Source organism: Entelurus aequoreus, linkage group LG16 (genome assembly GCF_033978785.1).
Source record: "Entelurus aequoreus isolate RoL-2023_Sb linkage group LG16, RoL_Eaeq_v1.1, whole genome shotgun sequence".
NCBI lineage: Eukaryota > Metazoa > Chordata > Actinopteri > Syngnathiformes > Syngnathidae > Entelurus > Entelurus aequoreus.
The window spans coordinates 27,841,552-27,863,880 of NC_084746.1; the positions used below are offsets into that span (position 1 = coordinate 27,841,552).

General features: G+C 39.2%; 1 protein-coding gene across 3 annotated transcripts in view; it reads right to left on the reverse strand.

Annotated features, from left to right (window-relative positions):
* rb1cc1 (RB1-inducible coiled-coil 1) overlaps positions 1-22,329 on the reverse strand; it is a 28,133-nt gene that overhangs the window by 472 nt on the left and 5,332 nt on the right. For 2 of the 3 annotated variants that reach the window (XM_062022518.1, XM_062022517.1), the window contains exons 4-23: positions 18,747-18,917; positions 18,341-18,543; positions 17,870-18,260; positions 17,626-17,796; positions 17,264-17,448; positions 16,997-17,183; positions 11,037-11,118; positions 10,885-10,949; positions 10,710-10,813; positions 10,430-10,556; positions 6,478-8,339; positions 6,213-6,393; positions 5,896-6,004; positions 4,715-4,982; positions 4,557-4,608; positions 1,266-1,313; positions 994-1,052; positions 716-843; positions 559-629; positions 1-433 (exon numbers count right to left, since the gene is read on the reverse strand). The exon at positions 1-433 is cut by the window's left edge and continues 472 nt beyond it. In XM_062022518.1, coding sequence (XP_061878502.1) covers positions 356-433; positions 559-629; positions 716-843; positions 994-1,052; positions 1,266-1,313; positions 4,557-4,608; positions 4,715-4,982; positions 5,896-6,004; positions 6,213-6,393; positions 6,478-8,339; positions 10,430-10,556; positions 10,710-10,813; positions 10,885-10,949; positions 11,037-11,118; positions 16,997-17,183; positions 17,264-17,448; positions 17,626-17,796; positions 17,870-18,260; positions 18,341-18,543; positions 18,747-18,917 — 4,542 coding nt within the window. In that variant the 3' untranslated portion in view covers positions 1-355. The remainder of the gene's footprint in view (positions 434-558; positions 630-715; positions 844-993; positions 1,053-1,265; positions 1,314-4,556; positions 4,609-4,714; positions 4,983-5,895; positions 6,005-6,212; positions 6,394-6,477; positions 8,340-10,429; positions 10,557-10,709; positions 10,814-10,884; positions 10,950-11,036; positions 11,119-16,996; positions 17,184-17,263; positions 17,449-17,625; positions 17,797-17,869; positions 18,261-18,340; positions 18,544-18,746; positions 18,918-22,329) is intronic. The other variant, XM_062022520.1, reaches the window with a different exon arrangement.

Below are 22,329 nucleotides of genomic sequence, written 5' to 3' on the forward strand. Positions count from 1 at the left end.
TTTTCCATTGAATTATCTTGATAATGACACAGTATTTTCCACAAAAGGACAAATGCTGATAATGCAAACTAATGCTTAACATCCAAATGTTGTTCAGTTTGTACACGCAAGTCATATGGCTTAATGCCACATTAAATAGGGTAAGGCCCTAATTATGTTAATAGCATTTGGTCCACACAACCAAATTTGGGGTTTAAAGGAAAACACAAAAAAGTGGCATCAGGTGAGTGTTTAAAAATAAAATTGAATGATGCTGACCTACAGGTATCGTTTTTTTCCATTATTCAAGAAATGTTGTTTTTCTTTCAAAATAAAAAAAAACAAAAAAAACAATCTGCCTGTTATGACTCATATATTATACTTTTCTGTTCCATGGAATAGCTTTGACTCTGTAGAATTTGGTTCCTAAAGGAACCTTGAACCTGTTCTGGGCCTGGTAAGAAAACACAGGAAGGACTTTGTGAGGCAGAAATCTTAAACTCCATATGTAAAAAATAATGCTTGTAATTAACTATTAGTATTTGAAAGCTATTGTATTTATTTATTTGGATGAAATACCTTTTTGGCCTGGCAATACTCCTTCTCCATCACCTTTCCAAGCACCCACGGCCGCCTTGTTGTCCCTGTTGCTAAACAACAAAACATACCCATTAAGCACATAAGACATTTAAATGAATACTTGTAACTAATAGAGTGGTGATGGACTAAATCTGACCTGGTTTGAGGTCCAGTGCAGTGAGCGACTCAGAGTGCAGGAAATAAAGTGTTGGACCGACGGTGAACAGGACGTAGTTGTCATGTCTTTCATCCAGGATGATTAGAACCAGATCGCTTACCTGGAAACTGACACATAGACACAAAAAGGGTGAAAAGACCCACACCAAAGTACACTCATGTCATTCAGAGTAAAATTACGTTGCATCTACTGACACTCCCACTTATTTTTCTAGATTAAAAAAAAGCATTGACACGTGAATTGATTCATTCACTTACTCTCGGATGGCGATTTTGTCTGAGTGCCGAGAAGACACAGACGACATGCTTTGAGACATCTATGAAAAAAAGATCAATGTTATATGTTAGTTATATGTTATAGAAATATAAACTAGATGAATCAATAAATGCTATATTGTGATTTCACTCATTTAGTCAGTCAGTTTCCTCAAGCTTGAAGCCAAAAGGCTAAAATATAGTCATGTTTTTACTCTTTGATGGTACTGCCACCTAGTGGAGAAGTTCTAGTATAGCACAAAAGATTGACTAACCAGTCTTTGATTGAGGCGCTTGTTCTCTTCCTCCTTCATGTGTAGGGTCTGAAAGAAACAATTATTTATTAGTGCATGCAAACAAAACAGCTTGTTTAGAGCCTCCACTTAGAGAATATAACACGACTAGGGCGTCCCCTCCAGCCTTTTCCTAGAGGATATTTTATGGAGTCTCATCATAGGAACTATAAATTCATTTTGCATTTGACATAACTAAAGTTAACTTAGCATGGGGCTCAGCGAGTCATGACTCTCGAGCCGCATGCAGCTCTTTAGCGTCGCCCTAGTGGCTCCCTGGAGCATTTTTTAAAAAGGATTGAAAATGGATAAAGATGAGGGAAAAATATATTTTTTTGTTTAAGTATGTTTTTTGTTTGAGGACAAACATGACACAAACCTCCCCAATTGTTTGAATATGTTTGTGTGTATGCTCCACTGATGAGAGTATTTGGTGAACATCGTTTTGTCCTACTGATTTTGGCGGTTCTTGAACTCACCGTAGTGTGGACTGTGACACAAAAGTTTGTTTACATGTAAAATCTTCCACTCCTTCGTCTCATTTTGTCAACCAAAACATTTTATACCGTGCGTCAATGCACAAAGGTGCGCTTTGTTGATGTTATTGACTTGCTGGAGTGAGTGCTAATCAGGCATATTTGGTCAGTGCATGATTGCAAGATAATGAATGCTAACATGCTATTTAGGCTAGCTGTATGTACATATTGCATCATTATCTCTCATCTGTAGGTATATTTGAGCTAATTTAATATCCTTTACTTTTATCCTCTTTGTATATAATTTAGTTTTGCATTTCTCATGACACATTATCTGTATGTAATATTGGCTGCATTTCAGATAATTGTTTGTATTCCATGTTGTTCCAGACCACAGCAAACATTACAGAGCTTTCCAAAGATTGTAATAAATCTATTAAAATAAAACAGCCTGCCGTTTCCTTTAACTTGGACACACACATACATACATACCTTTGGCCATTAAAAGCCAGTAATTTCCAATAGTTATCTCACCTTCTGAGTAGCCTCTGATTTACTAATGGTTTCTAATTTTGTAAAAATGTGTAAAATAAATATTACATTTCAACATTTCCGTCAACGAAGATTTGCTTCAGCCTGCGACATATAGTCATTTTGATAGTAGGCTACTACAGCTAATAAAGACACTTACATCATGTGTTGCCTTCATTATAAGACTTATATACAGCTTTTATTTTTTTGCGGCTCCAGACAGATTTGTTTTTTGTATATTTGGTCCAATATGGCTCTTTCAACATTTTGGTTTGCCGACCCCTGGCTTAGCAGGTTTAAAAACAATGTTTTTTCTTTATTTTTCTGAAGCTGCTAAGTTTTTCCTAGAGCAGGGGTCGGCAACCCAAAATGTTGAAAGAGCCATATTGGACCAAAAATACAAAAACAAATCTGTCTGGAGCCGCAAAAAATTAAAAGCCATATTACATACAGATAGTGTGTCATGAGATATAAATTGAATTAAGATGACTTAAAGGAAACTAAATTACCTACAATGAGGCATAATGCTGCAATATGTATATATAGCTAGCCTAAATAGCATGTTAGCATCGATTAGCTTGCAGTCATGCAGTGACCAAATATGTCTGATTAGCACTCCACACAAGTCAATAACATCAACAAAACTCACCTTTGTGCATTCATGCACAACGGTTAAAAGTTTGGTGGACAAAATGAGACAGAAAAAGAAGTGGCATAAAATACGTTCTAGAAAGTCGGAGAAAGTTATACATGTAAACAAACTATGGTGAGTTCAAGGACCACCAAAATTAGTAGGACAAAACGGCGCTCACCAAATACTCAAATCAGTGAAGCATGTTTAATATAAACAGTGTGCTTTATAACAGGAGTGTCCAAACTTTTTCCACTGAGGGCCGCACACGGAAAAATGAAAGTATGTGGGGCCATTTTGATATTTTTCATTTTCAAACCATAACAAAATATATGCATTTTTTATTTATTTTACCTTTAGGGGTCCCGGGGACCATAAAGGGTCTCAGTCATTAAAATGTTAAAAATAAGTCAGATTATTATTATTTTTTAATTATTTAACGCTTACAGTGAACCTCTATATCAACTTCAAGTAATACAAATTTAAAAAAATGTTTTATGGCTTTTCTGTCAAAAACAACTTAGTTTTTTTATAGTAAAACTGAAATATGTAGTATTTAGTAATTAGAGCCCTAAAAGATCAATAATGCAGGACACCATTGATTTTAATTATTTCATATTTTTGAGTAATCACAGTGAAAAGATAAATAAAAAATCACTGAATATATTTGGGATTCAAAAGGTGCCCCACTCATAAAGTGATAAATTTTTATTAGGTTTTTCTTCAACTTTAACTTCAGATATATCTGTCGATTTTATGCTGGAACTATTATTTTGTTTGTTTTATGCGCTTTTGTCAAAGAAAACTTTGATGTTTTTATATGGCTACTACACAATATATGCAATATTTACCACATAAAACATTTTAAAGTGAAATATTTGAAGTAATTGGAGCCCTGAAAATAATTCATTATAACATGGATTTTTTGTCATTATTTTTTTTTTTGAGCAATGGCAAAAAAAGAAAAAAAAAACAGCCTGCATGGCAGCTTTTGTGTCAACATTGCAACTTTTTCTCATTATATTTCACCTCATTCCACTTTTTTTGATGTTCTTTTTTATTTTTACAATTGTTTTTCCAGAATGTGTGGCGGGCCGGTAAACAATTAGCTGCGGGCCGCAAATGGCCCCCGGGCCGCACTTTGGACACCCTTGCTTTATAACAATTAGGGAGGTTTGCGTCATGTTTGTCCTCCTACGGAAACCATATTAAAACAAAAACTTGTTTTTTCCCCCTCATCTTTTTCCATTTTTCATACATTTTTAAAAAAGCTCCAGAGAGCCACTAAAGAGCCACTAAAGAGCCGCGGGTTGCCGACCCCTGTCCTAGAGTATTCTGGGGCTGAACCTAGGAGGCCTGCCTCACATTTCACACCTCAAACCTCTGCTTTAGACTTATTTTTACACCAAGAAGTACAGTTCTATTGACAATTCATACCATTTATTGGGTTAACAGTTGCTGTTGATTAAATGGCTGACAGAATTGTCACTAAATTGTCACTGATAGATAGGCTCCAATATTGTCTTTTGTTTAGCGCTGCTATGTCACATTTATACTCCTATTTTAGTGGAAACATGCCAGAGGATAATTTACTTATCCAAGATTGGCTTATGCTACATCTGTGTGTTTAAATACCTTCTCTAGTAGGCGTATCCTCTGTTTTTCCTCTGACATCAGGATGTTGTCGCTACACACACACACAAAAGATGTAGAGTCATTAAAGGATACAGGAACTTGTACTATAACTCCTTATATCAGAGTTAATAAATGGTAATATAGAAGCTGATACGTACTGGACTGTCACCATGCTCGCCTCCACTGCTGAGTCTACGTGCTCCTCATCCCTCAAGACCGCGACAGAGACAAGTCGGTCGCTGTCAGCCAGGAGCTCGGAGGCGCACGCCCCCACCACTTCTTCACCCATATCCTGAGCTAAGGGGTTGCCGGTGAAGAAGGCCGAGGAGACCAGAGCGATGCTGCGCAGGCGATTGAGCTCTTCTTCCAGGTGCTTCTTCTCCTGCATGACACTCGCTCTGTCCTCAGATAGAGTCTCTATCAGAGCTACAAGAACAAAAAATGGGGTAAAAGGCAATTTTAAGGCTGTTCAGAGAATACGCAAGTCTCTTACTAGAGATGGGATTTATGGATGCCAAGGAACAGTTCTTTTCAAAGAGCCGTTCAAAAGACTGGCTCATTGTTGTATTTCTTTTTTTTTTTTTTTTTTTAAGTAACTTGTTTATATCAAGTAAACGGTCACTGGTATCAGTTATAAAAAAAGATTTGTATCCAAATAACGTACATTTACACATTTCACCAATATATTCTCTAAGAATGGGAATTATTCTGTAACATTGATCATAATTTAAGATGGTGTAATATCCCGGTGTAATATCCCATCTCGCATGCATTGACAATGAGATCACTATTTTGAATTTTCCCTCAACTTCAAAACTTTGTAGCTCACAAGTAAAGAAACATGTACAACTAATATGTTTATATGTATACAAAAATAATAAAATAGTGCAAAATAAGGACCAGATAATTGCAATAATGTGCAAGCAAAACTGTACCACCGTATCTAGTGTGTGTACACCTGAACTACTACTTGAATCCACAGCAGAACAATTACACAGAAAAGTGAATCCAAATGGCGTTACAATTTCTTGACTCTGACTAATTTTCCAGTCCAGTCAGGTGGCACATGCATGGGCAGTTTATGTTTATAAAATGGCTCGCAAATGACAATCTGTTTTCTTCGTTCACTTAAAAGAGCCGTTCAAAACATTGATATTATATACATTTATATATTGTACCTTTTGTTTTCGCCCTCTTTTTGTGCCCTTGTGTGCATTATCCTTTCCATCCTTTGTAACTGAGCTACTGTGTGGAACAATTAGCCTTGTAGATCATTAAAGTTTGTCTAATTCTAAGTCTAATTTAATTCCTTCACAAACATCACATCTCTATCTCTTACCTTTGTCCTTTTCCTGCTGTTGGGTGACACCTTCCAGCTTCTTTATAAGTTCACTGATGACCTGCTCCTTCTTCAGCCTCTCACGAGTCAGAACTGTGTTGAAGTTAGTCTGAAGAATTAAAAAAAAAGACTTTAGATGCAAATGAATAGTACGGCAGTAAGTGTCATTCATTCTTTGAGAGGTTTGTACATATGTTGTGGGATTAAAAGGTATTCAAGTTTCCTACATGCATAGTTGGTGACAGCAAAGAAACCTTGCAAAGAGCCAATACAAATGATATAGGGATGGCTGGGTGATGGGTCCATATCAAAAGTACCTGCTGTTCTGCAATTAAAGAGGTCTTGAGGTTCTGAATCTCCTCATTCTTTCTCCTCTCCAGGAGCTCCAGCTGCGTCTGCAGGGAGGCCCTCTCCTGCTGCAGCCGCTCCTGTAGTGCTGAGTCCAGAGAGAGAGGTGCACCCATGCAACTATCAGCGCACAGTGGCAACCCTGCATCGCTGTAAAGCAGACAACAGTACGATCAGATTTTGTACTTCAGATATGTACGTTTAGATGGATGTGTTGTTGTTGTATGCATTTACCTCGATGAGACCTGCCTGTCATTAAACTCGTCTTCAAGTTGTCTAATCCTATCCAATAGCTTCTTATTCATTTTGTCCTTTTGCAGCTGCAGCTCTTTCAATGCATCTGGGGATGTGTCCTCTAGTTTCTTTGTCAAAAGGTTGTTTTCTTCCTGTAAGTTCCTGCTCACAGTCCTTAACTCCTGTTCCAGTTCTTGAAACTTCGACATCTGTACTTCCTTTTCGTCATTTAGCGCCAACACTTTGTGGTCCAGCTCATGTTTAAGGTTCTGCAGCTGCTCTGCGTGGCTCCGGTCAGTATCCTGTGCCTGATGCTGCAAGGAAGAGAGTTCGCCTCGCAACAGGGCGATCTCCTCTTCATGCCTGTCCACCAGATCAGAGATGCAGTTGTCCTTCTCAATCTTTAAAAGGCTCTTCAGCTTGGCTCGGTCTGTCTCGTACTCCTCGTTTTTCACCTGAAGCTCCTGTTTGACCTTTGTGAGCTCTTCATTGAGGACTTGCACCTCGGAGGCTACCTGGGACTTCATAGCCTCCGTCTGCTGCCTCTTGGTGTCCTCCAATAGGGCCCTCACCTCCTCTGCTACAGTCTCTTTGAGTGCAATATCCATCTCTAATTTGCATCGCAGTTCTGCGAGCTCAGCAATGCAAGCCTTCAGGTCTTCTATTTCAAGATCCTTCTCTTTTTGAGCAGAGTTGTAGTGTTCTGTTATCTCATTTAGCTTAGCCCTATTTTCAGCAGCAAGGTGTTCCATAGACTCCTGATGATCCGTAGTGACGGTGTCCAGTTGTGACATATGTTCCTGCATCATTCTGTCCGCAAACTCCTTTAAGTGCGTCTGCTCGACAGCCTCTAATTCCTGCCTGATCTTCTGCTGGCCACGTTCAATCTCAAAATGCAGATTCTCAAGCTGCATTTTCAGAGAGTCTCTGGAATCCAAGAGGGTCTCGAACTCTGCGGCTTGGTCGCTCTTTAGCTGTTCCATCTTCTTCATCTTCTCTTTCAGGCTTGCCTCTGTGTTGAGCCACTGTGCCTTGTCGCTCTCCAGCTGCATAAGTTCTTTCTCTTTGCGCTCCATGAGCCCCTCCAAGTCCAGCATGGCCCGCTGCACATCTCGCACTATATTCTGGTGGTCCAAGTTTTCCTCCTTTAGAGAGCGGATCTGCTTCTCAAACGCCTGCTGAATGGCGACGATCTCGCTCTGATGTTGTTCTTTCAGCTCAAGCTTAAGCGTGTGGCAAACGTCGTCCACAACGTTGTGAACATCTGCGCTCATACTCTTCAGGGCAAGGCTAAAGTCATTTTGTTCTTTCAAGACCTGACTTCGAAGACAAAACAGGTCATCCTTCACACACCTCAAATTGGAATGAGACTCCTCCGCAGCCAATCGATAGCGGTCAATAACATGATGGAGAACCGTGATCCTGAAGTTCTCCCTCTCGAGCGTTGTGGTGTCTTGCATGCGCTTGTTGTCGATGGCATTGATAACTGAGGAATACAAGGATTCCACCATCATTTCGGGGCTCGTGGGGTCACTGATGGGGTTCGGGGATTTCAGGCTCTCTTCGATCACAAACTCGTTGACGGCAGACATGAAGTCAGACTCGGGGCTCTCTGCCAGGGAATCCAAGTCAAGGGAGCCAGGCTGCATGTTGGGGTGGCCGATGGTTTCAAAGTCAAATGTTTGTGCATCGATGCTGTCTGGAGAAAGGTCCTCCAAGAGGCCTGGGGCAGGAACATGGGGTGGCTGACAGCTGGGTCCTTTAAGGTTGAGAGAGGAGGGGGTTTTGGACTGCGTTGCCCGACCCTCTGCAGAATGAGGCGTCCAAAGAGTTGACCTCTGCGCACTATGACTACAGGACGCCTTAAAAGAAGAACGTAAAAAACAAATGGTAAAAGATCACAAGTGACATTTCAAGATTAGGAATGTTCTGATAAACTTTAAATGATGTATAAGAGAAGTCTAATTAAATGGAATATTATGTATAGTGTAGCAATCCTGAATACTAACTAAGACAGAATACTAACTACAGTCACAGAATTAACACAAAAAATTACAGCACCACAAACAAGATGTGATGTTAAGCCATTTTCTGATGCGCTGTTTTGTGTCTTATTTACGTGGCTCCACTTCAACAGGTTCTTCTCCCCATCATCTTTGTTGTACTGGTAGTTTTTAGTGCTTCATAGCAAGTCTACTGACGGATATAAGTTAGAACTCTACACTACAGTGTATAAGAAATGGCGATAGCAGAGGATGAATGCCCCACAACAAGAGGACAGAGAAAAAGAAGGAGCTTATTGACTCCGGCGCGGAATGCGATGGCGGGTGGACTTGCTAAAATTTTCTGGACTTATGCATATCCCAAATACACAACAGCACAAACAAATAGGTAAAAAAAGCTGGTTTTGCATAATAATTCAAAACAAAACGCCAGATAAAATGTCTTTTGATAGGTGCAGATTTTGGGGTCAACTATGCTATGCTTCAACAAAAATACTGGTATGTTGAAGCAGAGCTGACTAAGGTAACCGTAATGCTCCAACAATCCATTAAGCGGTGCAGCTTCGTAGCATACCAACGTAGTACTAAAACATTTTGACAGATTTTTGAGCGCCGTGTGCAATGTTCTATATTCTCAATGAAACATCAAAGTTTTGGACATACCAGTGCTTGCTGGATTCATTTATTGAACAGGCTTCATTCAACCTGCAGCCACACGTATCTGATGTGTGACTGCCATCTACTGGTCACATTTATCATTATACCATGTACCATATAAAATTGGTTTGAGGTCAGCACAACCAGAAATAATTCATACACAAGGCGCACCGTGTAATAAGGCGTACTGTGGATTTTTGAGAAAATTAAAGATTTTAAGTGCGCCTTATAGTCAGAAAAATACAGTACTATGGGGAATTATTAACAACAATTATGTTAACTCTAAACACATAACTTAAGCAACTTTTTACATAAGTGCTGCAAAGAATTCTGGAAAAACTGGAAGCACTCCTCGCCATGAGAGTGATGGTGGCTCCCAGCATACTTTTTGGCACTTTTCTGTAAATAGTACATGTTTAGGGTTAACATATTTGTTTATTATCCTCCACTATTTACCGGATTTGCTGTGTGATGGTTTCTTTTAGGACACCGTGAATTAGACAGTTATATTGAGTAATGACTTCCTGCCGTTTCCAATTAGTTGTTAAACTCAATATGTAAGTATCATCTACTGTTGATCAATCAACAAGCAACTTCCTCTCAGCAAATAGGGGTCTCTAACAATATCCAGGGTAAAGAGTGTCAAAATATAAAAAGTGTACATTAAATTTGATATTTACAACGACTTAAAGTCTACCATAGCTCAGCCTGACTATAACTGCTGGTAGAAGTAGTTGACACATTTAGTCACACAGTTTAAAATAAATTCTGAAGCAGCTCTGAGATAAGTTGGTTGAGAACCCAATATGGAGACAACTATTGGCGTGCACCTCTTCATCATTTTATCAATCTAATTATTTGTTGAAGTTAAGATTAGGTTTGGAAAAGAGTGCAATATTCCTGCTACATTTCTGGAAAGTTTCCATATGAAGACAATATGATAATATACGAAATATTCTGACATATTTTAAATTGACCTTAATGCATCAATGGCAGTTAAATAGTTAAAGCAGGTTAATTGATTACCTACCAAAAACACTACAATCAAGTTGAATATGATGGTCGTTCGTTGGGGGTGTGGGCTAAATACCCTTGCAATAAGTAGTGTGCTATGTGCATGGGTTACCAATACTTACATAGAACTTATTTTGACCATATACAGTAGAGTATTTTATTCAAAATGTATCAGTACAAGTTTTTAAGCATTTTTAAAGGTCCAGTGCGTCTACATTTTAGACACACATTTGATGGCTGGACAACTTTTCGTGACAATTTGATTGACTTGCACTCACACTTTGTTCACTTAGCAGGTCAGTCATAGTTTGAGACATCTCATCCAAACTGTGTGCTGCTTGGACCAGCAAATGTAGCTTCTCCACGTGCCGATTCAAGGGCTCAAAGTCACACATTGTCGGAACCCTACCAGATTTTACCACAAAAATACACAGAGAAAGTTGGTAATCTTCCATAGAGCATATTCAGCATATTAGTTACAGAAAGCCGGACTGTCAACTGCAACATGTTATACATTATTGGCAACTGGCAATGTCAGCTGATAGCAAGGTGTCTTACATGAGGAAAGGCTGCACCTCCACAGGACAACAAGATTTCAAGTACTGCAAGTCGTCAAGAGAGATGTCTGGAAGCTCATCATCAAATCTTCGAGGTTTCCGTGTCTATGAACAAATCAGAACCAAAGTTAATATTCCCTAAAAATGTAGTTTAAACAAGACTGATGAAGACTTACACAAAATGATGTTGGAGGCCATGCGTCTAGCCCTCGAAACAGGCGATTTCTGAGGAAGGACTTTCCTGAAGAAGGTAAAAGATGTTCAAGCTAAACTGATGTATGACATCAACATGTTCTCAAGTAAGACATCAAGCGTTGTTTAGACTTACTGAAGAGTTTCCCAAAGGTCTCCCTTTTGAACTTCTCAGCCTCGTACAGCTGTTTGCCATCTTTCACCAGTGCATAGGCCCACTGAAAAAAAAAACATTTATACAACAAGTTATTTTTTATGGATGCCCCTATCCAATATTTGTTTGATATCAACGGAAAAACAAGTTCAGTGGTTCCTCAACTAAAAAGTGCCCCAAATTAAGAGTGTTTGAGATATGAGCTGTCACTTGGCTAATTGTTATGCTTTAAAGGGGAACTGCACTTTCCTGGAATTTTGCCTATCGTTCACAATCTTCTTTTTCTTTTAGGATTCAGAAGATTAAAAAAAGAACACTCGCAAGATTTGGCTAACAATGCAGCTAATAGGAGTCACCTATGTTGCCTTCAAAGCACATTAAACAACTTCAAAAACCCTCCATTAAACATTTTATTCACACGCTGTAACTATATATATATATATATATATATATATATATATATATATATATATATATATATATATATATATATATATATATATATATATATATATATATATAATGTAGTAACAGACACATTTATAACAATATGTACTATGTTTAATATTTACCGTATTTTGGTAAATTTCAACATTTCCAGAACCTCATTCCTGGGCACATTGATTTAATTGCTCATAGCAACACACTTCTTACTTCTATCAACTAATGCGTGTTCCTACTTCCGGCAACAAACACGCGTGTTTTCTAATCATTGCAGACTTCATAATAGATTACATAGACAACTCTTTTTGGACAAATAGGGATTGACCACCTTTTCTTTTTGAACCTGAATATACGAATGATGAACCACTGGTTACAAAAGCTGAGCGAGCACAAAGGGAGAGTAAAACGTTGCAGCAGAGACAGTTAGAACCAGCATGCCTAGGCAGTGTAAATGAGGAGCTTGGAGCCAAGCTATGCCGGCGGAAATGGAGTGCATCTGCTGCATTGAGTGGCACACAATGTTAGTTATTATCGATGCAAATGCTTCTTGTATCTGGCGAGGAAGACACTGCTCAAAGAAACTGCATCACAATGAAAAACTAAGTGTTTGCGCTTACAAACCCTGCAGTAGTAAAAAAAAAAATTTCCACCAACTCAAAATCAACTGAAAACTTCGCCGGCCAGCTGGACCAAACGGAAATCCGTCCATCGGGTAAGTCACCATAATGTTGATTATGATACATGCAGCACATCATGCTTGTTACTACAACTACATACACTGTTGAGCTCGCTGTGTACAAACAAAATCATTTCGATACTTTACAAATACTGTAATATGATTATTCATGTGTTTCAGTCGGTACAGATTGGTGTCCTATCGCATTGCGTTGAGCATTACAAAGTCAAAAGGTATTCAGCTGCTGATGCATAAGCTAGCTTTCCTCTTGCTAATGCCGTAGCAGTGTGAGACTGAGTGTGTCTGTGAGGAAGGTGATGTGTTACTATGTTCCTCTGTGTTCGATCTTACAATAACAATGTCCGCGGTTTTTGGATGCATTTTTAAAATGATTTAGAGGCAGAATGAATTGCTCCCATTAGCAGCATTGCTAGCCAACCAGAACAAGCAGATTATTACAAATTAGAATGCGCATAAGGATTGTGACCAATAAGCAACATTTCCAAAAAAGTGCAGTTCTCCTTGAAGTTGCAAGCCAAAATATGAGTTACAAGCATCCCCGCCATTAGTTCAAGTAGAAAATGCCGCAGTGAACCCCGTAAAATCTGCACAAAACAACTGGTCTTACTTGCTAGCATTAGTTTACAGCTATAGATGACATAACTTTCTTTTTTCAATCTTGGTAAGGAAAAAAGTGAGTGTGAAAGACAGTGTAGAGAAAAAAAGTGGATGATATTCCCTGAATTAAAGAAAGAAATCATCAAAACCATTACAGAGCAAGTTGCCAACTTGGCAAGACAATTCGAGCGTATCACTGCTGGTCTGCACCATAGTACAGCAGCAGGCGTCTAACGCCAGCCAAGAATATTAAAATAATTACTAAATGGTTGACATTTATCAATGAAAATATGTAAAAGCTGATATTGGTGTTTGATGGGGAAGCAGCTAGAAGGGGATAGAGTAGATTTCCACTCTCCATTCTATTTTGTATATTTCTGTATAGTAAAAGTATTTATTCTTTACATATTATACAAATAATGGGTACAAATTATTGCACTTTTGGATTTGGAGCTAAACCACGTCTTGTTACTCTAAACTATTTTATGCATGTGTAATGACAATAAATGAATCCTAAATGCTGTACATTAGCATTTCACTACTGTATAAAACTACCGTAGTTGTTAATAGTACATTCTTTTGTTTTGTTTTTCATAAAATATTTGTTATTCAAAAGTTAGCTTTTCTTTTTAAAAGGCATGTTACATGTAAAAAATGTTGTGTTTTGGGGGGCAAAACACAAATGAAATTGATTTCAAATAATTTAAGTGGGTGACGTTGATTTGAGGTACAAGTGTTTTGAGTTAAGAGCTCGGTCATAGAACCAATGAAGCTCGTAATTTGAGGTACTAATGTATCGGATTATATCATCTTGCATGTAAAGTCTCCGATGTACCGTATTTTTCGGACTATAAGTCACAATTTTTTTTATAGTTTGGCCGGGGGTGCGACTTATACTCAGGAGCGACTTGTGTGAAATTATTAACACATTACCGTAAAATATCAAATAATATTATTTAGCTCATTCACGTAAGAGACTAGACGTATAAGATTTCATCGGATTTAGCGATTGGGAGTGACAGATTGTTTGGTAAACGTATAGCATGTTCTATATGTTATAGTTATTTGAATGACTCTTACCATAATATGTTACGTTAACATACCAGGCACGTTCTCAGTTGGTTATTTATGCGTCATATAACGTACACTTATTCAGCCTGTTGTTCACTATTCTTTATTTATTTTAAATTGCCTTTCAAATGTCTATTCTTGGTGTTGGGTTTTATCAAATACATTTCCCCAAAAAATGTGACTTATACTTATACTTATGCGACTTATATATGTTTTTTTCCTTCTTTATTATGCATTTTCAGCCGGTGCGACTTATACTCCGGAGCGACTTATACTTCGAAAAATACGGTAAGTGCTCCGATACAAGCAGTCCTGCAGCACATTTACCTGTACAATGCTCGACCGCCAAATAACATCTTAATGTCCTCCAACAGGCACACAATGTTGTTATTTTCTTGTATTTTAGTGAAATAATTTACAAAAGGTAAACCTTGTAGGCTATAGGCTAGGGATATTCAACTACATATTGAAAAGGGCCACAGTTTCAAAAGCCCAAGGGCTCAGGGGCTGGACATTGAAATGGGGATGTTTCATCAGAAAGTGCCTCCGCAGGTTATATTCCTTTGAGACTGTGTTTACTTAATTGCAAAGTAAAAACATTGGCTTTCACACTGCACTGTCAATAAATTCATTATTCTGTCCTCTGCACTTGTTTCCAGTGGGTGCAGCTAGTTAACAATATAAAGAAACAGAAGCTCTAGAAGTTAGGATTAATGTTCCTTCTGTTGCATTGTTTTCCTTCCTCAGTTTTATTTCTCCACACTTCTTCCTTCATTTAAGTTTGTAATACTGAAAATATAAACATAAGATAAACATAACACAAGTATAACATCCATTGTGTATTTTATATAATAAAATTGAAGGTTTTGTGTCAATATATTAACACAATAAACTACAAATGTTTACAACATTCACACACCAAACAATGCACACATTGTATGTGACTTATCACAGTTAAACCTAAGGTGTAGCGTTGTCGCCCTCTACTGGTCAAATTTAGCGCTAATGTGGTTCGGCATAGTTACTCGCAGACAAAAACCAACACGACCACGAATACAAAAGACATGACAAAGTCAGCAATTTCAATACAAAACAGACTAAATATCTTTTTGCACAATATCTACCGTATTTTCCGCACCATAGGCCGCACCTAAAAACCACAATTTTTCTCAAAAGCTGACAGTGCGGCTAATAACCCGGTGCGCCTTATATATGGATTAATATTAATATTTATTTTCATAAAGTTTAGGTCTCGCAACTACGGTAAACAGCCGCCATCTTTTTTCCCCGTAAAAGAGGAAGCGCTTCTTCTTCTACGGTAAGCAACCGCCCCCATAGAAGAGGAAGCGCTTCTTCTTCTACTGTAAGCAACCGCCAAGGTGAGCACCCGCCCCCGTAGAAGAAGAAGCGCGCGGATATTACGTTTCATTTCATTTCTGTGTTTCTGTAAAGACCACAAAATGTCTCCTAAGAGACACATGTACAAGGTTCCACTGACTTTTGATCTTCATGTGAACCGCACTGTGGATACAACGGGAACACGTACGGTGAATATTCGCACCACAGGGAATGAGAAGTCGTCCTACTGTGGTTCTAGCTTGCCATGCTAACGGCCAGAAACTTCCACCCACGGTGATATTCAAAAGGAAGACCTTGCCAAAAGAGAACTTTCCAGCCGGCGTCATCATAAAAGCTAACTCGAAAGGATGGATGGATGAAGAAAAAATGAGCGAAGAGACCCGGTGACTTTTTTCACGCAGCTCCGTCCCTGTTGATCTATGACTGCATGCGCGTCCACATCATAGATGGTGTCAAAAAACAAGTGAAGCACACCGAAGAAGAAGAATTTGAGGGATTTGTGGATGAGTAATAACTTCAGAAAGTGAGCTTTAAATGTTTATTTTGTGTGTTGTGTGACACTAACGTTCGAGCAACGTTGAGTTATTGATGTTGCTATTGCTCTGCACTATTTTGAGTGTTACTATTTTTGTGATTGCACATTTGCACATTACATTTTGGGAGTGAACAGAGTTGTTAGAACGCTGGTTTGTGATATATTATTAAAGTTTGACTGACCTATCTGACTGTTTTTTTGACATTCCCTTTAGCGTAGCGTAGGTGCGGCTAATAACACGGGGCGGCTAATAGGTAAACAAAGTTTTGAAATATGCCATTCATTGAAGGTGCGGCTTACAACACGGGGCGGCTTATGGTGCGGAAAATACGGTACTTACAAATGTTTGACCAAGTTTTGTGACGAAGCTTACGCACTAAGATTCCTACCATTCTTGCTGCTTTTCTGGACCAATGTGTCCGTCACTTAAAAGGTCCGCCAGTAAACAATGACTCCAGGTTTTGCTTTGGGCAGAACATTCATACTTTGTGTAGTCGTTGTTAAAAATCCAATTTTTGCTATTTATTTGGGGGTTTTTTCAGGGTTGAATGAGTAGGCTTATTCTACTCACCCCACTGCTGCTTCATTGTGACATACATGCCTCGCTGTTTTCCCCTGTGGGGTGGCGGGAGTACTTCATACATGAGCAATCCTTGTTTGAATGGTTTCGTAAAGCCTATTTGGGCGATGTTCAGCGGGCCAAATTAAAAGCTTTGGCGGGCTGGATGTGGCCCGCGGGCTGCCAGCTGGATATAGGTGCTAAAGGCTATCAGGAGCTAGCAGCTACACAACAGCTAAGCACACAATGTACCACACAAGCTAGACATATGTAATAAGTGTCCTTAATTGAACAATATTGCAGTCTAAAACACACCATTTGTAAATATAACAATTACCACTCCACTTTAACTTAAAGACTGCATTTCTGACAGTTGACAATTCAAAGGTTAATGTTTGCCATATTGATCTCTTAATTATTTCCACTTGATCAAGCCTTTTCTAACATTTCACACTACAAAATAACAAAAGTATGTATGATGTATCCTCATATCGTAACGGCTCAATATCTGTATCGTATCGGGAGTGAAAAAATTGGATTGGGACGTCCATAATTGTTTCATTCTAGCAACACAAGTATTATAAACACCCCTAGTATGATACAATGCAGCAGCATATAACTGCAAACAACCACTACAGTCATACATACAAGTCTTCCCAGAGATTCTGTAGCATACTGACCTCTCTGTAGTGTCGCATGAACATCTTCCTTCTAACGACTTCCACCACCGCCAAGCAGTACATCTGGGGCACAGTGCTGAGGGCTTCCACCACCCGCACCCTTTCCATGAGTTCCGTGAGGAGCCGAAACAGAGCCTGGAGCTTCTCGCCATCCTGGTCTGCGTGAAGCATCACATAGCAGCACCATCTAAAAGGAAGATCAAGGCAACAGTCATTAAAAAAATAGAATACTACAAAGCAGTCGATCAGAGCCCGGGTTTGGGTTACTTGAGTCGGACTTGGAGGTTGTTTGCTAGTTCTTGTTTGGCGGTGGTGCACTTCTTTTTGATGTCCAGCAGCTTGCGGTGGTTGTTAAGCATGATCATCAGCTGGTTGGTGTGACTCAGACACAAGTCGGGCAGAACAGATGTATCCTTCAGGTTTTCAGCACGCTTCTGATTTGCTAAAAATCCCTGTCAGAAACACATATAAACATCAGTGGGGACAACTGGATTGAGATTCATCCATCTATTGAATGTTTAAAGTTTCATTGTATTTGGATTTGATTTTACAGGAGCTGGAAATAAACTGCCCTGGTGGGCTCTAACCTGATAGTGCTCACCACAGTAGTTATCACCAACTCTGCATACCTGAGCAAGTTCTTTTTGTTCGTTGACCAGCTTCTTGCAGCTGGCGATCATCTGGTCGAGCGCGTACAGCCTGTCCTCCAGCCCTTTGATGGCTTTCATGTTTTGATTATCCAGTTTGGCAATTGTGTCACGACTGTCTCCCAGGAAAGGTTGAATGATCCGCGGATCGAGCTATGAGGAAAACATTTATAGCACGAGTTTTATCCACCAACAACGACTTAAAGGAATAAAGAAATACTCTCACCCTATTGATGGAATCGAAGCATTTCCTGACAACAGACTCCACGTCGTTGGGGCGATCCTGCACATTGATCCAGTCTAAAAGTGTGACATTGAAGTGGGCTGCAGTACATTCGTCCAGAAGGGCAGCTCTCAGCCCACAGCTGTCCATCAATGGATTTCTGTCCTGGCTACCAGCCCCTCCGTGCTTCTCTGACGCGGTGGAACCTGGTACCTTGCGAGCCCCCTGAGTATCTGTGGCACACAGCACGGAGTCTGTAGATTTTTCTTCTTCGGTCTCAATCGAATCTTTATCTGGAGTGGAGGCGGACTTCTTTAAGTTCTCTCTGTGACTTTGTCTTGTCAAGCATTCCAGCAGGGGTATCCTGGCCATCACAGAGACTGCTGTCCCCAGCCTACAATAAGTCACACACATAACCACTATCTTAACATAAAACTCTTTGTATCCTCCGTACATGACTACGTCAACACTTACCTAGTCAGTTTGAACTTAATTTCTTCCAAGTCGTGCTGATACGAGGCGTATGCAGAGTCAAATTTCATAAGAAGCTTCTGATAGGACATGGAGCAGTCGTCCAGGTTTGCCATTATGGCGGCCCAGCCTTGGTGCTGGAGGTGTTCATCATGAACCAAACGTTCACAGAACGAGCTAAGTTTGTTGGCAACTTCAAACATTTCCTGCACACATGAAATGGACACAACAACATTGGTTATTTGGACAACAGTTGAACGATGCAGCTTATATTCAAAGTTGTTACGGTTGATTCAAAGCTACCACAATGTATCCTCCAGGACAACATAGGTTTATGATGTTAATTTACCCAAAAAAATTATTTGTTGAACAATTGCACTCTCTAATAAGTCCAACTATCATAAATTACCAGAGCAAGTTGTGTTCGAGAGGCAACGGTGTGAAAGACAGCTGGCATCAGAAGGGACTCTTCCACCTTCACCTGAATCTCACTCTCAATGGAGAAGGTGGTTTTGGGGATGGTGGGATCCCGGTCAGACAAGATCATCTCTTTGTTGAACAGGAATATGGGGTTTGTTTCCTAGAGAGACACATGAATAATCATTATAAAAATGAAATCTCTATTTAAAAGTCTATTCTCTGTCCTGGCTGCTCAGTACAATGAACCAGCAATCAAGTCAATATCAATATGGCTTGTAACACCCCCAAGTCAGTTGTGATTACTTGCAATGTGAAGAGCTTTGTCTCCATGACCCAATCAGCAACTATTAAAGTTAATGGTGTGTATGCAATACATTTATGTGGTTGACTTAGGTTTGCACTGGAACGAAAGTGAATGTTAAAACGTGACTTACAGGCTCCTTATTGGAGCCTCTTTATGAGCACCAAACATGGAAAAAATTATCTTAACAGCTAAGTTGTTTGCTCCATTTTTAAGAAAAGAGGTTTCCAAAAACGGTCGCAATTTAAGTTGCTGGTTTTCATGTCATGAAAGATAAAAATCTCCTTCCTCATGGACACGATACCGCCTCTGATTAAATCTTAGCAAGATGAGCCCAACCAGTGTATACAGCCACCACATCACGGAGGACAGCACTGTAATTAAAAAAAAGCCTGTAGCCCTGCTAGTTATCTGTCAGTCAGAAAAGTAATTAAGCTGTAAGTTCGACATATTAACTTCTTCTCTAGTAGCACGGCTAACCTAAAATGATGCATTATGTTAGCACCGTAGCTCAAAAGCTATGCTAGAGTTGCTAACGTTTGTGTCTTTCTGTCTCACTCCTTAATCATACATTGTTGTATATGATACATGGCATATAATTCTTTGGACAAGTACCTACAGAGTGATACTTTATATGTAAAAAGGGCACAACAGCGCTTTGTGGAGACACACACGCATGGATAAACCCAGCTCAGTAACATTAAAGATAGACACCAAACACAGTTACCAGTAGGGCTTACTGAAAGCCCTTTAAACGGTCTAAATTCCAGCATCAAGGCTAGATTTTGTCCAACACACTTCAATACCTATTGCAGTGGTTCTTAACCTGGGTTTGATCGAACCCTAGGGGTTCGGTGAGTCGGCCTCAGGGGTTCGGCGGAGGTCAAAACACACCCGACTCATCGTGTAAATACAAACTTCTCCCTATCGGTATTACGGATACGGCAACAGCTGACTGTTTTGCAGGTGTGTAATTTGTTGTGAGTTTATGTACTGTGTTGGTTTTGTTGTTTGAACAAGGTGATGTTCATGCACGGTTCATTTTATGCACCAGTAAAAAAACATGGTAACACTTTAGTATGGGAAACATATTATAAATGATAAATGGGTTATACTTGTATAGCGCTTTTCTACCTTCAAGGTACTCAAAGCGCTTTGACAGTATTACCACATTCACCCATTCACACACACATTCACACACTGATGGCGGGAGCTGCCATGCAAGGCGCTAACCAGCAGCCATCAGGAGCAAGGGTGAAGTGTCTTGTCCAAGGACACAACGAACGTGACTAGGATGGTAGAAGGTGGGGATTGAACCCCAGTAACCAGCAACCAGCAACCCTCCGATTGCTGGCACGGCCACTCTACCAACTTCGCCACCATTAATTAGTTGCTTATTAACATGCAAATTAGTAACATATTGGCTCTTAACTAGTCATTATTAAGTACTTATTAATGCCTTATTCGGCATGGCCTTATTATAACTAGGGATGATACTCGAAACCGGTTTTCTCGGTTGTTCGATAAGAAAAGAACCGAGTCCTTGGACTCAAATCCCTTTTTGAGAACCGGTACCCGTTATCGAGACCACTATAGTAAAGAAAAGAGTTGGTTCTTTATTCGAATCCCTCGGAACGAATCCCGTCCCGACCAGAAATGCTCCGTGTGACATCACAAGAAATCAGTCACGTAGCTCAGTCATTAGGCTCAGATAGCGAAAGCAGGAAAAAAATGGACGGGAAAAAGCGCTCCAAGGTGTAATAACGTTCAAAACAAAAGGTATAATCCAATGAATAACTTTACTGAGAGATTTTAGCAGGGTAAAACATATGACGAACACTTTTACCACCAACCGGAAACATAGCAACCAGGCTAGCAACGCACCTCCTTTACGGCAGCTGTCGCAACGTTCTTAAAACAACCGCAGCACATACATATATGACATCTCCCTTTTTTAACTTTTGTTTTTCTTTCCTTGTAAACAAAACAAAATCACACTGTAGATGTGTTGTTTGTCTAATTATAAATAATGCAGACGATGCGTGTTGGCTGAGTTCTTGACGTTTACTTTCACAGCGTGGCAACATGCAACACTTTTCGGGGCTACCGCGCATGCTCGTAACTCCCGTTGCATGCTGGGTAGTGTAGTTGTTGTATTCTCTAGCTCATAACATTTTTCCCCCATAAAGAAATAATGTTAACTCAATAAAGTGTATTTCTTTTTTTAGCTTTAACTTTTCATTTTTTAGCATTGTAACCACATTTGCAAACAACTTTTCTCTTCATAGAATTTTCTTTCAATAAAGAAATAAAGTGCAAAAATGTCAAAGCATCATAACAAACAGTTATGTCAAATAGCAGCAGAAGTGCACTTTTTGGAGAGCTGTATTATTTTCAGTTTTGTGCCCAAGGGACTGATTTTATTTAACACTATATTATTATTTATACACCTATAGTGATCACAGAGACAGGTTGTTTTTGTGTTACTGTATATATTTGTTTTTCTGAAAAAAATCCCACTTTATACTTTGGGTAACAACAGTCAATATTTATTTATTTTATTTTATTTTTTTAGGTGGGTAACAGTCACTATTTATTTATTTATTAGATTTTATTTTTTTCTTATATAATAAAAGTGAGCTTTTGTTAAACCAAATATTGTGTTTTTTTCTCATATACAACAACCTATCTGGACTCGATAAGAGAATCGATAAGGAATCGGTTCGATAAGAGGATTTGATAATAGGCTCGAACTCGATAATTCCTTATCAAACATCATCCCTAATTATAACCCTAACCCTCTAACCTTGACCCTAACCAAATAACTATAAATTAAGTCTTTGTTACTTAGAATATGTTCCCCATACTAAAGTGTTACCAAAAACATATAGCTTTGTCTTGAATTTGAAAAAAAAAAGTTTTATTTTTCACTAAAGAAGGGTTCGTTGAATGCGCATATGAAACTGGTGGGGTTTGGTACCTCCAACAAGGTTAAGAACCACTGACCTATTGTATCTCCGGGACTTACCAGTATAATAATAAGATATAGAGTTGTCACCAATGTTCCCCCTAATTTTTCGTGTGTCTGAGCAAACGCACAAACTCTCTGAGCATTCCATGGACCACATATGTGAGCAACATCAGACATACACACTTTGGCCACACCTGTCCTAAAGCACACTTCATGACAACTTAAAGGGACTGTTCGCAATATTTACACAGATGCCTAGAGGGCTCTAACTTTCCAATGTATTTTGACCATTATATCCCG